This window comes from Mus caroli, unplaced genomic scaffold (genome assembly GCF_978045245.1).
Source record: "Mus caroli unplaced genomic scaffold, Mus_caroli_1 scaffold_3, whole genome shotgun sequence".
Lineage (NCBI taxonomy): Eukaryota > Metazoa > Chordata > Mammalia > Rodentia > Muridae > Mus > Mus caroli.
In genome coordinates this window covers 93,368,505-93,385,345 of record NW_028227258.1, presented here as the reverse complement: position 1 = coordinate 93,385,345, position 16,841 = coordinate 93,368,505, and the positions used below count along the sequence as shown (strand labels likewise).

Genomic DNA, 16,841 nt, shown 5'->3' with positions numbered 1-16,841 from the left:
TGTATTTTAAACCCAACTTCAAACTATGGCCAAAGAACAGTAGGATAAAAAGACAGTTAAAATGTGATGTATAAAGAACACAATTGTTTACAAAAAACTCCCTCAGGAAAAGCAACTATATCTGGGACTCCAAAACCCTTTGAACTCTAACAAAAAGCAGAAGTTTAAAACCTTTCCAATTTCTAACCAATATTAAGACAATCAAGATACCGCCGAAGGGGGAAACAGCACAGTCACAGGTCCTTTAGAAATTTAAGAAAGCAGTTGATCATGGTGGTACATGCCTGTAACTGCTCTCAGGAAACCTTCCTCAGTATATACTGAACAGGGCCAGGGCAGAGGCATTCCAGAAAAGATACACACAAACACATTTCCTTTTCCTCAAAGAAAAAGAAGCCAGCGAACAGCAAACTATGGTGGTGCCCAAGGTAGCTTTAGGAAAAAGGATTTTGACAGAGGACAGGCTGGGCCATATACTAAGACCCTGTCTTGATAAGCAAAACCCAACACCAATGAAAGAATTTTTACAAAGTGGTATCAACATATGTAAAACAATTACATCTCAATTTACAAATAAGGATCTTTGTCTAGAGTTTCATCATAGCCTAAAATTTGTTGACAAAGGCAAAAAATGCAAGTTATTTGCTCTTGATTCTATATAAAAACTTGATACATTCTATGACGGTCCAATGTTAAACAAGCTGTTAACATATCCTGATCGAAATTCTTCAAATCCAATTAGAATTCTTACATATTTGTAACTACATATAACTACAATGTAATTTCTCCTTTTAATTCTTTGAGGGCTGATTTAAGAGTGAATAGTTCTAACTAATATAACATATAGCAAATATTATTTAGTAAATGATATAATATTTGTGGAAGATAGTCCTTAAAAGAAAAATTCAAACAGAAAAATATTCCAGACCTATTAAAAGTAACCATTGAAGCACGAGCTCGTCTTGTGGCAGATAGACAAGAGTTAGGTAAACAAGTGGGAAGAAAAACTAAGTTGTGTGACGTTAGAATCCTTCCCAATGCCTTGCAAATCTCTGAAAAACAAAACACTAAAATTTGTATTTAATCAAAGAACTTTGCTATAACTGGAGAAATAAGACTGAAAAATGGGACTGAGGATCAATAGGTTTTCATAGTTTGACGCGCACACACACACGAATTAGTATTTAAGCTAAATATTCACTTGTGCTTCAAAATACAAAAACACAACCATGTGTATATATTCTCAAAAGCCAGATGCCAGATGGAGTAAGCATAAATGTCAAGAACAATCAATCCTGATGAGAGGAGATGACTAACTGTATCTTTATAACAGGTTTGATTCCTCACTGAAGCTACAGAAACAGAGGAAATGGAAACAACAAATATGTTCTTCAATTCTTGAAATGGTAAAGTATGACAGAATACAATTACACTGTTTTCAGTCCTATATCATAGTGGGAGTCCAGAAGATATACATACATACATACATACATACATACATTCATTAATATACAAGAGAAGAATTTACTCACATTTACATCTGTGTGATGAATTAATACACAAAGAGCTGGAAGAATCTGAGGAGAAAAATATGTACAACTTAAACATACTGATTAAAAGAAAAAACATAAAATGGTATCTATTTTTTTTCTTTGATTTACCTCCTGAATTGTCTCCATTGGTGGTGGTGGGTCTTTGTGGCGACATAAATTGACCATAACCCAGGTAACATTTCTTAAGAATGTTATAGGAATAGATGGACTTATGAATGAAAGCAGAGGTTTTACAACTCCAAGGCTTATCACATAATCTCTACACTGAGGTCCATCACCTGTAGAAATGATTAATTAAATAAGATAAATCAACACTAAGCTTTTTCAGAAAACATAAAGCACTGGGTACAATTATGCAGCTACTAACATTTTAATAAGATTTCTTTAGTTGTATATAAAAATACTAGGAATTTAACAAGTAGACATTCTAGGTGTTTGAGCCAAGAGAACCAATGTAACATATATGTGTCTTTATAAGCTGCTCACTTACAGGGTGTCACTAAGATGCAGCAGCCCAAGATTCTTTCAAATACCTTGAGTAGACATGTTATCATTACCGCAATGCTTTGCTCAGTTTAACAAGCTTTTACATTAATACAATAGGTCTGAATAACTATTGAGAAAATTAATGAAGAATTCATACATCATGATTCAGTAGGGTCTAGTGTGTTGGCACAAGTCTAATCCCAATGTTTTGGAGGTAGAGTCAGGATAGAGATAGGTTTAGCTACACAATGAGTTCAAAGTCAGTCCAGGATATATGAGACCCATTATCAGAAGCAAAACTAAATAATCCACAGGAAAAAAAAAACTTTCTTGCACTATAATATCTGGTGATGTATATAATTCCAACATGTAATTAGAGAATAAAAAAACAAAAACAAATATCATAACAGTTCTCTACTTTATTATAATAATTTACCATAATGTCTCTTTGATACAGTGGGGTCACAAAACCTTTAAGGAGGGGGATGTCACATATCAGATATCCTGCATATCAGATATTTACAATTCTTTTTTTTTTTTTTAAAGATTTATTTATTATATGTAAATTCACTGTAGCTATCTTCAGACACTCCAGAAGAGGGCGCCAGATCTTGTTACGGATGGTTGTGAGCCACCATGTAGTTGCTGGGATTTGAACTCTGGACCTTCGGAAGAGCAGTCGGGTGCTCTTACCCACTGAGCCATCTCACCAGCCCTATTTACAATTCTTAACATTAGCAAAATTACAGTTATGAAGTAGTAACAAAAGTAACTTTATGGTTGGGGTTTGAATATCTCTGACCCAGGGAGTATAGCAATATTAGGAGGTGTGGCCTTGCTGGAAGAAGTGTGTCACTGTGAGGGTGGGCAAAGAGACTCTCCTTCTAACCATGTGGGGGCCAGTCTTCTTCTAGTGGCCTTGAGATGAAGATGTGGAACTCTCAGCTTCTTCTGTACCATGTCTGCCTAGATGCTACTATGTTCCTACCTTGATATTGGACTGAACCTCTGAACCTGTAAGCCAACCTCAATTAAAAGTTGTTCTTCTAAGAGTTGCCTTGGTCATGGTGTCTGTTCACAGCAGTAAAACCCCTAACTCAGACAGTGGTCATCACAACATGAGGGTGAGCATTAGGAAGGTTGGGAACTTTAACAGCTTTATACAAAGTTTTGGCGCTTGATACAAAAGTAAAGGAAGGAGGCACCCAGGTATGCAACGTCACTTCTGAAAGCAGTGTCCTCTACACTACAAAGTTCACAGAGTACACTGCTCACAAAAACCTCCAAGCATAACATCTTTAAGTTGGACTTAAAAGGAGCAATAACAATGCTAACAATACATGCAAATAACTGTGGAAACACATACCTATAACCTTTAAATTCAAAAGGCCGAGGAAGGAATAGGGCTCAGAGTTCAATATAACATGGGCTACAGTCAGTCAGGGAGACATAGCAAGACAATGTCTCAAAACAAACAATACCCTCCATGTCAGAACAATAAAGACTGTGACGAGTGTTTAGGGCTGTTGAGATGGCTTGGTGAGTAAAGGTGCTTGCTAACACTCTTGAGTTCAATACTCAGAACACACGTGGAAGGAAGACACCATTTGCCCAAAGTTGTTCTCTAAGCTTTACACATATGCTGCAATATACATGTAAACACACACACATATACATATATACAAAGTAAGTGAAATGTCTTAATTTTTAAAGAATGTCCAGAATCCTCCTTCATCAAAAACAAAAAAAACAAGATAAAAATACCAAAAAAGGGATTTCCAAGATTTCCAAGCCAGATTTCAGGATTTTTCCCATTATTGGTTTGGGGGGTGGGGGGTTGTTTTTGGTTTTTTTGAGACAGGGTTTTTCTGTGTAGCTCTGGCTGTTCTGGAACTTGCTCTGTAAACCTCAAACTTTCAGAGATTCACCTGCCTCTGCCTTTGCCTCCTGAGTGCTGGAATTAAAGGAAGGAGTGCTGCAACCACCACTGCTAGTTTTCTGTTTGTTTTCAGACAGCATCTTGCTATGTAGTACAGGCTAGTCTTGAACTCACAGCAATTCTCCTGCCTCAGCTTCCCTGAGTACTGGGATTAGTTCTTTGAGTTTTTAAGTCCGAGTTAATATAGCCTCCAGTAAACAGATTTGGTGATGTATAGTCTTGCAATCCCAGCACTTGGGGGTGGGGATTCTCCAGCTGAGGTAAGAGGACCATGACTTTCAGGCTAGCCAGATTACCACAAGTAAACAAAAATGCCTCTAGTCTAAAAAAAATGCTCAAAATACTGAGATTGTGTCAATTATTTTTCCTACAGTTATTTATAAGGGCAAAGGTAGTGATAATGTTCAATAATGAATTAGGCTATTAGATACTGTTAATTCACAATAATAGAATTATACATTATATACTAAATTTTAATCTCTTATACAAGGTTTTTAGACTTCTCAAGTATGCTATAAAAAGAAAAATTATTTTAATTTTTGCCTACTGTTATTAATAGATGGAGAAAGTTAATAAGATAGATATCAATATGTAAAAATCTAAATAATTTATATATTTTATAAACCTTTAAATAACTAAGAGTTGACTACCAACAAAAAGCTATCATGGTAATGTAAGCAACAAGCATGCTCCTGTTTATTGTTGCTTTACACTCAGAGTCAGTCACACAATTAAATTCTCTGCAACTTCATAAAAACTGGAAATGACAAAAATTACTTTTCAACCACTAATAAGTCATTTTTATTGGTTAGTGTATGATTTATCCAATTTATTGGATTAACATCCAAAGTTTCACAAGTTTCATACAAACCTATAATGTTTCCCAATGCCCATACTGCCTGCTCACAGACATTCTGATGGGGTGAATGCAGAAGCCTCAAGAAAAGTGGCACAGCATCTGAAAGAGAACAATAAGTAGCAATTAAAGATAAAGATACAAGGTCTTTCATTTTTTTTTGACTGAGACCCCAACAAAACATAATATAAACTATCAAAACTATTTTAAAATATCACTTTGTTAAATGAACTTTGTTATTGAAATAATTGACAGGAAAACTAGCATCAAGGTAAATTGTAACATATTAAATTCCATATTTTAAACAATTAAAACTTGAACTCAAATAATTTGCTAGTTTGTCATTAGAGACTGAACCCAGGGCAGTCTACAAGTTGTTGTCATAGACTACCACTGCACTGTGGCCCTACCTAAGACTGAAGCCCAATTTCAAGAATCATTCCTTACAGAATGTTATCTTCAAAATCAGCAAAAAAGCCTGACTTTTTAGGGAATTTCTGCTTTTTAATATATTTACTTAGACAGAGTATATGAGTGTGTGTATGTGTGTATTAGTATGTATGGCTGAGTGTGTGTGTCTGTGGGGGTGTAAATGTTTGTGGGTGATGTGTATTGGATGAGTGTATGTGTAGTTTTGGGTGGGTATATGTATGTATGTGTGAATATGTGGCATATGCCTGTATATCTGTATGTATGTGGCGTACAGGTGTGTATGGCTGAGTATTGTGTTTATGTGTGCGTGTTGTATAGTTATGTATGTGATGTGTATGGCTACATATTGTGTATGTCATTAGGCCAATGATTGTCAGGGCACATTGAGATCTTAAATCAGAAAGTGATTCTGTTGCTAAAGTGGAAGGCAAACACAAAGACAGGTTTCTACATATCTGAGCAGACTAACATTGCACTTCTGATTTGACTCTTCTTCCTACCTTTAGATAGTACTTTGAAGAACACTATATAATTTATATGTATATAGATTAGTCATGGTCATAAAAAAATAGCTCATTTATCTTATTAGTTTTGGATACTAAACTGACATCAATGATAAAAAAAAAATCCAAAGTCTTTTCCTTTTTTTTTTTTTTTTTTTTTTTTTCAAGATAGGGCTTCTCTGTATAGCTCTGGCTGTCCTGGAACTCACTCTGTAGACCAGACTGGCCTTGAACTCAGAAATCCGCCTGCCTCTGCCTCCCAAGTGCTGGGATTAAAGGTGTGCGCCAACATGCCCTAACTGGAAATGGTAGATAACACCTGTAATCCTAGCATTTAGATGGGGTCTGGAAGCAGAAAGATTGTAAATTCAAGGTAGCCTATCTACATAGTGAGTTGGAGCCCAGCCTGGCTACAATGAGACCCTGTTTTAACAAAATAAAGTAAAAACAAAACAAAACAGCCCAGCCTCTTTCTACTCATTAAGAATTATATAAGACAAGTGAAAAAGAACATGACACTGTGACAGAACATAAAGTCCACCTAATTTGTTAACTCTGTAACACAAACCAGTTTTAGTAGGATTTTAGATAATTTCTAACTAACATCACATATACCAAGATGTAAAATGCTACTTAGTTGGATAATATATCTGTCCTCCTCTTCTAAATCATAAAGAAATCAAAAGAACATTGCTGAATGGGTTTAATCAGTCAATAGACCAAGATTTGTAAAGTAACATACTTAAGACAGCTGTTTCAACAGTCCTATGGGTAGATATTGCTCTATTACACAGTTCTATCTTCTTAGAATAATTTATAGATTTATTTATGAGATGAGGTCTCAGTATTCTAGTCCATGCAGGCCTCAAACTCATGATCCTCCTATGTTAGCCTCTCAAGTGTTGGAATTAAAAGCATGTGCCACTATGCCTGGCCAACACTATGCCTGGTAGTTTATTTTCTACCAATGGGAAGAAAAACAATTACAACTTTGTTAATTAACAACTTACTGGACTGAACCACTGCTTGCGTCTGTTCAGACGTTCCAGATGCAATGTTTGTCAAAGCCCACGCAGCTTCAAACTGTAAAGAAGGACTACCAAAGAAGAAGTGATGTTTTAAAACCATACGTCTCATTCATCTCAATGTCTACCATTTCTCCCCTCTAGTATGTGAATGTCTTCTAGCCTTAAAATGATAGCCCAAGCATTTCAGTGTGAAAGTCCGACATCCTGACTTAGAAATGTACTTTCACATTACTCCTCGGTTTTCAATTACTCATTGTGCCAGTGTTCAAAGCTCACAAGTTAAAAATCATTCTCAAGTTTGTTTTTGGTTCTTACCTTGATTTTAACTTTCAATTCTATACCATAACCTTTTCCTTCTTTTTTTTTTTTTTTTAAAGAAAATCTCTCTCAGGCTGGAGAGATGGCTCAGTGGATAAGAGCACTGAGTTCAAATCCCAGCAACCACCTGGTGGCTCACAACCATCCATAATGGGATTTGATGCCCTCTTCTGATATATCTAAAGACACTACAGTGCACTCATGTATATATAAAATAAATAAGTCCTATTAAAAAAGAAAAAAAAAAAAAAAAAAAAAAAAAACCTCTCCCTACAAAGCCCAGGCAGGCCTTGAGTTGAGGCTTCCTAACGCCTCAGATTATACACGCGTATCATTATGCTTGTTTGGTTTCTGAGACAGGGTTGCCCTGAACCCAAGGATCACTTTCAACTTCTAACCCTCCTGCCTCCACTTCTTGAGTCTTTTCCCTTTAAAGATTAAACTAGAAAATTTACCTTTTCTAAAGAATACATTGCAATTAAAAATAATAATTATATACTTACTTGTCATCTCTTTCAAGACAATGAACTAAAATAGGCAATATTCCAGATTTTATTAAGTCATCAATTGGTGGATTTCGATCACTGGATAAAAGCTTCCTGTAAGATAGATACCACTGGTAAAACTTAATGATATCATTTTAATGTCAATTTAATTGATATTACAATTAAATTCAAACTGGAAATAGCTATGGTAAAGCTGAAGAGATGGCATAAGTATACATGGAAAATTATACTTTATGTAGTATTTTCTCTAATCATGAAGATCAACTAATAAACAAATAATTAGAAAAATACACTAGATATGTTGCTACTTTTATTAGCATAACTACTCCGTCAACACGGTTCTGAACATGGCAACTATAAAAGACGCCTCCTTGTCTCTCAAGTAGGAAAATAGGCACCAAGCTTTTATTTCTTCTTGTTTAAGTTCCCATAAAAACAGACTTTAAAAAAAAAATCTTCCTCAGTATCTTCAGCATCTCTTTGAGCATTTTCTTGTATTTCTGTATTTATTCCTTTTATAAGTTGCTGAATAATATTATGTTATAATAATTATATTTCATAATTAATAGTGTATAGAGTACAATGAGTTGAACACTGTGTGTGATCACTTTAAACATATCATATTCTGTGTGTGTGTCTGTGTGTGTGTGGCACGCGTGTGCATTTGTTTTATGTAGACCCAGCTGTCTTGGACTGTTTATAGGTCAGTCTAGCCTCAGACTCACAACTCTGCTTCCTGGTGCTGGAATTAAAGGACTGTGCCACGGTGCTTAGCACAACTACAAGGTTTTATATGTGCCATGTTCAGAGTTAATTTTAAGCTCAGAAAAAAAGGTAGACAAACCTCAACATAACATTTACTTTGCTAAAAAGGAAATTAATAGGTTTTCAAAAAAACCAAAACTATGCATACTGGGGCATCCAAAGTGTGGTATGTTTAATTCGACCATAGAGTTCGACGCATCCCACTCTATAGATTACTAATTATCATGAAAACCGAACAACACTTTTATCTCAGGACCTTTAAAAAGGTATTAATTATAGCAATACAAGAAAATACTCAAGAAGATATTGATGCAAAAACAAGATAAAGTCTGTTTTCATGGAACCTACAGGATAAAAACAAAAGCTTGGTGCCCATTTTCCTATGTGAGAGAGAGCAGGTTTAATTGTACTGAGTGTCCTAACAGAAATCTTCTCTTTATTGGAACTTGCTGTACAATACAAAACAATAAGGCTTAAGAAAGTCTAGTCAGGGGCTGGAGAAATGGCTCAGTGGTTAGAGCACTGACTACTCTCTACAAGTCCTGAGCTCAATTCCCAACAACCACATGGTGTTTCACAACCATCTGTAATGGGATCTGATGCCCTCTTCTTTGTGTCTGAAGAAAGTGACAGTATACTCACATATATAAAATCCTTAAAAAAAAAAAAAAAAGAAAAAAAGTCTAGTCAGAATATCACCCTATTAATTATTCTTAGGAATATAAACTCCTTATCTTGCCTTTCAACTGCTCCATAAGGTGGCTGTACTTTACCTAATTGTATGCCTGGTTACCATGTGATCTCATCTCTAAGCACTTTGAATCCTACTCTCTTCAGTCCAAATGGCTTGCCATTATTTATATCATTATTTCAAAGACTGTTCAGGCTCCTTACCACCTCTCAACTCTAAGAGTATGTGTCACAGCATAATCCCATACTTGCTGCTGGGTGTCACTACTTTAACTTGCTTTATATTTTATATTAAATTCTAAAAAATTACTATTACTTTTTTTTTCCTTTTTTAAAGACAGGTTCTCATATATCTAAGGCTAGCCTCAAACTCCCTATGTGGCTAAGATTGATCATAAATTTCTGTTTCTCCCACCTCTACTTTCAAAGAACTATGATTACTGGCAAGTGATAATATACTAGTTTTATGCAGAGCTGGGTATCAAACAGGATTCTGTACACACTTGGCAAGCATTCTAACAACTGCACTATATCCCCAGGCCAGAATCTAAACTTCTTAAAGAAAAAAATTACATCACACTTTGCTAGTAGGACATCTGGAACTGACCCAAAAACTACAAACTTGTTTTCATAGTGTGGGAACGTACAATGTAGGCCACTGGTGGGTTGGCCACTGGGGGACTGGGGGGAAAAGGAAAACAGACACCAAAGGTTGTAATCAGTGCTGGATCTAGCATGGGACATGCCAGGAAAGATGTACCCACTGGTGCAATGGTAGCCTGACTGTTAACAAGGGCAACCAACTGCTTTGTAATTGGATTTGAGCCCTGTTCAACAGAAGAGAATCCATACTAGGTACTGTAAATATGGTCAAAAGCCCATGGTTAGGGAGGCGATAGGCCTCAGAGGAAACTTACATTTGTAGTTTGGCTAAATTAGAATGCTGTCAAACTGCTTTCTAATTATGTTTATACCTACAGATTTGTGCTTGGTCAGAGTAGGGTTTTTTTGTTGTTGTTTTTTTGTAATGGTTAATACAGAGAGTTATAACTGTCCAATAGTATTGACTGCTAAGTGTTCAGCCCAAAATGGGACATCCACATCAACATGCTATTCCTTCAAGGATCAGAGAGCATCACAAAAGTGGGTAAAGAAAGTATGCAGGAGCTGAAGGTCCAAGACAGTGCTGTGGAATTCTGTCTTCAGGGTGTTCATGGACAGGGCACTCATGAACTCAAAACAGCTATGGCGACAAGATGAAGCTTTCCAGCATGGATGTGGAACGGGTTCAGCAGGTCTTACTCCTAGCTAAAGGAGTTGGTGGCACTTGATGGCTATTGAGAGACAGTCATTTCTCTTTGGAGGTGTGGCCACTGGTGTTATCCAACTCCCAGTGGACGCTCCCACACCCATGACTATATATGGGATGGGAAGCACTAATTGTAAACTTTTTTTTAAAGTTTTTTTTTTAAAAGGGAGGACATGAAGTTCATAGAGAAATGCTGAGGAAGAAGAAGTAGATATGATCAAAATACTCTCTCTCTCTCTCTATATATATATATAAATATAATAATCTATTAAAAATCAAGAAAATAATATTGCTTAGTATTTTTACAGTATTGTTCATAATACAAGCACAGTGCTTTGCACAAGTGTAAATAAAAAAGTTTAAGATTTTTTTATTATTTCTCAATCAAGGATGCAGGACATTAATTGTAAAGATTTAATAGAGCAATTTTAGAAATCAGGGGCTTTTAAACTTTTTAATGATTCATTTTATATATATAAGTTTCTGCTTGCATTTGTGTCTGTGCATCACATGAATGCCTAGTGCTCAAGGAAGTCAGAAGGTGTCAGGTCCTCTAACACTGGAGTTATGGGTAGTTGGGAGCTGCCATGTGGGTGCTGGGAATTGAACCCATCTTCTCAAAGAACAGCAAATGCTCTTAGACCCTGCTTTTTAAAAAATTTTTTTATTAGATATTTTCTTTATTTACATTTCAAATGTTATCCCGTTTCCTAGTTTCCCCTCCGAAAAACCCCTATCCCCTCCCCACTTCCCCTGCTCCCCAACCCACCCACTCCCATTCCCAGTCCTGGCCTTCCCCTATACTGGGGAATAGAACCTTCACAGGACCAAGGGCCTCTCCTCCCATTGATGACCGATTAGGCTATCCACAGCTAGAGCCACATGTCCCACCATGCATTTTCTTTGATTGGTGGTTTAGTTCCAAGGAGCTCTGAGGCAAATGGATGGATCTGGAGGATATCATCTTGAGTAAGGTAACACAATCACAAAAGAACACACATGATATGCACTCACTGATAAATGGATATTAGCCCAGAAGCTCAGAATCCTTCTTAGAAGGGGGAACAAAATACCCATGGAAGGAGTTACAGAGACAAAGTTCAGAGCAGAACCTGAAGGAACGACCATACAGAGACTGCCCCACTTGGGGATCCATCCCATAAACAACTGGCAAACCCAGACAATAAGCAGATGCCAAAAAGAGCCTGCTGGCAGGAGCCTGATATAGCTCTCTCCTGAGGGCCTTTGCCAGTGCCTGGCAAATACAGAAGTGGATGCTCACAATCATCCATTGGACAGAGCACAAGGTCTCCAATGAAGGAGCCAGAGAAAGTATCCAAGGAGCTGAAGGGGTCTGAAGCCCTGTAGGAGGGACATCAATATGAACTAACCAGTACCCCCAGACCCTGCTTTTCTTATCTAATAATAAAGGGTACAGTATCTACAAAGTAGAATATAAAATCACTTCAATACAAGGGTTTTGATTTGTGTTACGACTCCAATAGTTTTACCTGTAGTTCCTTTTACAGTAACACTGTTAACACAGTGAAAAAAGATAAGTAAGTCCTAAAATTATGAATTAGTTTGTTCTTATATATCTCTGAAGATATCTCAAGATTTCCCTGGAACCCACAGTTCATACTTTGTCCACAATTAGTGTCTTAATCATCCTTCTTACAAACATAAATGTACTATTTCAAAATGTGATCGCTCTTATACCAAATTGTCTAAGAAGTTCTTTAGTCTATGGGATACAATAATGAATTTTCCTATTTATTTTAGTTAAGGTAAACACACATAAGTAGGACATGTAATAAAATATAAAAGACTCACACATTTGATAAGATCACATGGATCTGTGAACATTTTTGCACTTTGAAATCTTACCAACTACAACCAGTAATTTGTTAAAAAGTTATTTTTGTATTAACAATCCTTCTTCATCAATATACAAAGTAATCATGTTTTTTTTTACAGTGTAACCATGTTTTCCTCAATATACTAGTTAATTCAGAGATCTTTCTCAATAATAAACTCAGTCTGTCTGTGTGTTTGTGTATGTGTGTGTGTGTGTGTACATGTGTACTCATGTATGTGTGGATGCACATATGTGATAACCAGAGGTTAACCTCAGAATCCACTCCTCAGGAGTCAGCCATCCTGTTCTCAGTGACTATGCTGACTGGTCAGGGGAGCCCCAAGGATAGGTCTATTCTCCACTTGCAGTGCTAGGATTACAGGCTAGCAGGACATGTTCAGCTTTTAACATGGGTTCTGAGGACTTAACTTGGGTTCTTGTGCTTGCACAGCATGTACTTTCTAGATTGAGCTTTCTCCTCAGCTTCTCACTAAGTTTTTCTGGCTTTTTCCAAAAAAGTATGACAACACAGGTTTCACAACTGAAATGTACAAAATGACTTGGCATTTCTAGCCTTAAAATAACAACGCCGGGCAGTGGTGGCGCATGCCTTTAATCCCAGCACTTGGGAGGCAGAGGCAGGCGGATTTCTGAGTTCGAGGCCAGCCTGGTCTACCGAGCAAGTTCCAGGACAGCCAGGGCCACACAGAGAAACCCTGTCTCGAAAAACAAAAACAAAAACAAACAAAAAACAAGAAAAACCACCACCAACAAAAAACCTAGTGTATATGCAGCAATATATCTTAAAGTATGCTTGTTTTACGTGACACAGCACGCTTATAACTCAGTTTACTGTTTGACTAATATAAGTACTGTTAGAAGACTTAGCTAACTTAAAATAGGGGTCTGAAGAACTTGAATTTGATCCTTTAACTCACCTAGCAGCTTGAACTGCACTTAATTGAATTCCTTGGTTATCACTTGAAGCATTCTATAAAAAAATAAGTAAGAAAATTTATGACATGGATACACAGTAATTAGTTGTTTAGTTCAGAAAGTACAAAGAGAGGAATAAAATCCAACTTACTTGAACAATAGCTTCTAGAGAGGTATTTTGCTGGCAAGAAGTTAAAGAGAAAACAAAGTTAAAAGGTAAGTATTGTGTTTATAGAAAAATCTTTCACTAAAAGTTTTAGATTATCAGAATAACATAACTTACCACTCTATAATCACCATCTATATCGGAGTCTTCACAGATATCTTCTTGTGGAACATTCCTTCTCTTTAAGAGATGTTCATCTCTTTTATTCTGTAAGAGAGAAGTCAAAGAATTTCAGAAAAGCAATGAACTATTTTCAAATAAAAGTTAAGCAACCCTGTACTTGCAAACTAAAATAAGCACTTTTAAAATGAAAAAGAAATGCAAAAGAAAAAAACCAAAACAAAACAGAAATTAAACTGTGAAATAAACACCAACTTAACACTAATCTGAATGGGCCCCAATCCCAAACATCCATTCCCAATGAACAATAAGTCTAAGTCATTTCACACGTCATTTGGAAGCACCTCTTTATCACCTCAATGAAAAAGTTGGACAGCTGAAAATAGGCAAAAATCAAAGATCAGTTGAAATTTTTTTTTTTTTTTTTTTTTTTTTTTTTTTTTTTTTTTTTTTTTTTGGTTTTTCGAGACAGGGTTTCTCTGTGTAGCCCTGGCTGTCCTGGCACTCACTTTGTAGACCAGGCTGGCCTCGAACTCAGAAATCCGCCTGCCTCTGCCTCCCGAGTGCTGGGATTAAAGGCGTGCGCCACCACGCCCGGCGATCAGTTGAAATTTACTTGTTTCAGAGCAAATAAAAAATTACATTCAACTTTAGTCTACTTTCATATTTTAAAAGTTGATAAAATTAATATGTAACAAGATATTAAAACAGAACTATTACCTATTAATAGAACCAGTTTAAGAGTATCTCTACAACTTAAGACTTTATATAAATCAATTAAAACTTATAAAAAATTAATCTGTTCATATCCATTTTTTGAGAACTGGGTAAATTCTCTTTGCCACTATTTTCAAAAGTTTTCCAGATTTAGTTAAAACAACAAAACTTGTTTGAGGGCTGGTGAGATGGTTCAGCGGGTACTAGCACTGACTGCTCTTTCAAAGGTCCTGAGTTCAAATCCCAGCAACCATATGGTGGCTCACAACCATCCATAACAAGATCTGACTCCCTCTTCTGGAGTGTCTAAAGACAGCTACAGTGTACTTACATATAATAAATAAATTAATTAATAAATAATAAATCTTTAAAAAATTGTTTGAAAGAAAAAGGAGTGCTGAGCACCTGAGATTAAAAACCAAAAGCTTAATTATACTTAATACAATTTTGTTATACCACAGGTTGTATGTTTTAAAAGGATATAATTCTTAATACTTTCTATACATGCTGTTATCAGAACTAGTTCTCAAAATACTAATAATAGTCATACTTACCTTCCTTAATTCAACTACAACTTCATTTCGTTGTCTTCTCATAGTCTACAAAGAGTAAAAAAAATATATATATTACCCATACTAATCGTCCAGAAAAAAAAACTGTTTGTTTCTACCTTCTTGTACATTAACCTTTCTCTAATTTTCACCCCAAACTACATTTTCTGATCTTTCATAAACATACTCCAACTCCACTTAAGTAAATGGTTGATTCATCCTTCCATTTGCACAGATACAAAATCTAAAGCCATGTTTTCATGCAGTCACTTATCCAAAATCTTACTACTTTTCATTATCTCCTCTGCAAATCTTCTGGCCAACTTATCATTGTCTCTCTCCAAGACCATTGCAAATGCCTCCTAATATATGTCCCTTCTGTTTTTTGTTTTTAAATATTTATTTCTATGTGCATGTGTGCACATGTAGCCCAGGGAGGTAGGAAGATTGTATCAGATTTCCTAGAACTGACTGGAGTTAAAGGCAGTTGTAAGCTGCCATGCAAGTGCTAGAACTAGGTCCTTTGTAAGAGTGCAAATGCCCGTAACCACTGGGCTATCTCTTTGGCCCTCCATCTTGCTCTTCCTCCCTAGCCTACTCTTATCAGAGCTGGTTATCTTTTGGTATAGTATTCGTGCGCACGCACACACACACGCACACACACACACATGGAGAGGGAGAGAGCGAGAGCACACACGAGCAAGAGCGTGTCCTTGTACGTGTGCAGGTGAGCGATATTGGAACATAGCATTTTCCAAGATGGATCAAGATTGTTTTTAGACTTAATATCTCTCTGTACTCCAGTTTCTTCATCTACAAAATGGTAAGATAGGGTTTTTTTCCTTCTATTTTTTGGTAGGTGGATTTTTGCAATAACATCTCACTATGTACTCTTGGTTGTTCTGAAATGCACTATGTTGACCAGGCTTAGAACTCACAAAGAAAGACCTGTCTGCCGCTGCTTTGAGTGCTGGGATTCAAGGCATGTGACACCACACTCAAAGAGGCAAGAAGCACTCTAAGCTTTATCTCCTGTACTTTTTTGCTCTTTATTTTAAGACACTGTCTTACTTCCTAGGATAACCTTGGACTCACCCAGACCTACTCTGTAATTGTTGGGATTTACAGGGCTGTGCTACCAGACCCTACTCGGCCTACTTACAGTTACAGTAAGGCTGAAATAAGAAAATGCATTACTTGACACTTCCTGTGTGTTATCATTACTGTTATGTCCTCAGGTGGAATGTTCTCTCCTACCATCTTCAGTTCCGTCTTCTTTGAGTCTTTCACTGTCCATCGAATACTATCCTTTATCAAGCTGATTTTCTCTCATTGTCATGTATCATATTCTAAATTACCATACAATTTTATTTGTTTATTGGAGACCCCTACTACAATATTAATCCTTTCTATATATAAGATAACAAGGATAAATATTATTTCTTCTTGATTGTCTTAATTTTATTTGTGTAAAAACTTAGTCCCAATTTTTGTTCATATTACTTTATTCTGTGCTCTTCTGATTTTTTGGTACAGATAAGGATTTTACTAATACTAAATTAAAGGCTGCTAACAAAATAAGTATTGCAAAATGAATAATCAGCTATGAAAATCCGAGTTTTAAGATCTAGCATCTAATTTAAATATTACAACCCAAAAAAGAAATCTTTATTCTTCTTACACATTCATACAAATATGAAAACTGCTTACATTACTAGTCCCAAAACAGAGGATTAGAATTCAGTATCATACAAAGCCCCTTAGCAGTAAGAAAGTTTTCCAAACACCTGGAAGTAGAATTCAAGCCAATTTGAGAGTCTAAGGCTCATATTAAAGTTAAGTTAAAGCACTAAAGGCTAAGTTTCTGTAATGTGAAAATCTGAAATCCAAAATCCTCTGAAAATCCAAATTTGGAATGTTGATATATCTGAAATGATAAACTATACACCACAACTGTTTCATGATCAAAACTATTTGACACATTATCAAATTTTATCATTTAACTAATATATTAATGAAATATAAATGAATTTCATGTTTGAACTTTGGTCTTATTTTAAATGTACACAAAATTTTGAAAATGTAAAGAAAGATATTTTGGCCCCATG

General features: G+C 36.0%; 1 protein-coding gene across 1 annotated transcript in view; it reads right to left on the bottom strand.

The window, feature by feature from the left end:
* Kpna4 (karyopherin subunit alpha 4) overlaps positions 1 to 16,841 on the bottom strand; it is a 64,566-nt gene that overhangs the window by 24,792 nt on the left and 22,933 nt on the right. Inside the window, exons 2-10 of the mRNA XM_021158205.3 lie at positions 14,737 to 14,781; positions 13,463 to 13,552; positions 13,331 to 13,360; positions 13,182 to 13,234; positions 7,619 to 7,714; positions 6,780 to 6,865; positions 4,850 to 4,936; positions 1,662 to 1,831; positions 1,533 to 1,577 (exon numbers count right to left, since the gene is read on the bottom strand). Of these exons, the coding sequence (XP_021013864.2) occupies positions 1,533 to 1,577; positions 1,662 to 1,831; positions 4,850 to 4,936; positions 6,780 to 6,865; positions 7,619 to 7,714; positions 13,182 to 13,234; positions 13,331 to 13,360; positions 13,463 to 13,552; positions 14,737 to 14,781 (702 nt within the window). The remainder of the gene's footprint in view (positions 1 to 1,532; positions 1,578 to 1,661; positions 1,832 to 4,849; positions 4,937 to 6,779; positions 6,866 to 7,618; positions 7,715 to 13,181; positions 13,235 to 13,330; positions 13,361 to 13,462; positions 13,553 to 14,736; positions 14,782 to 16,841) is intronic.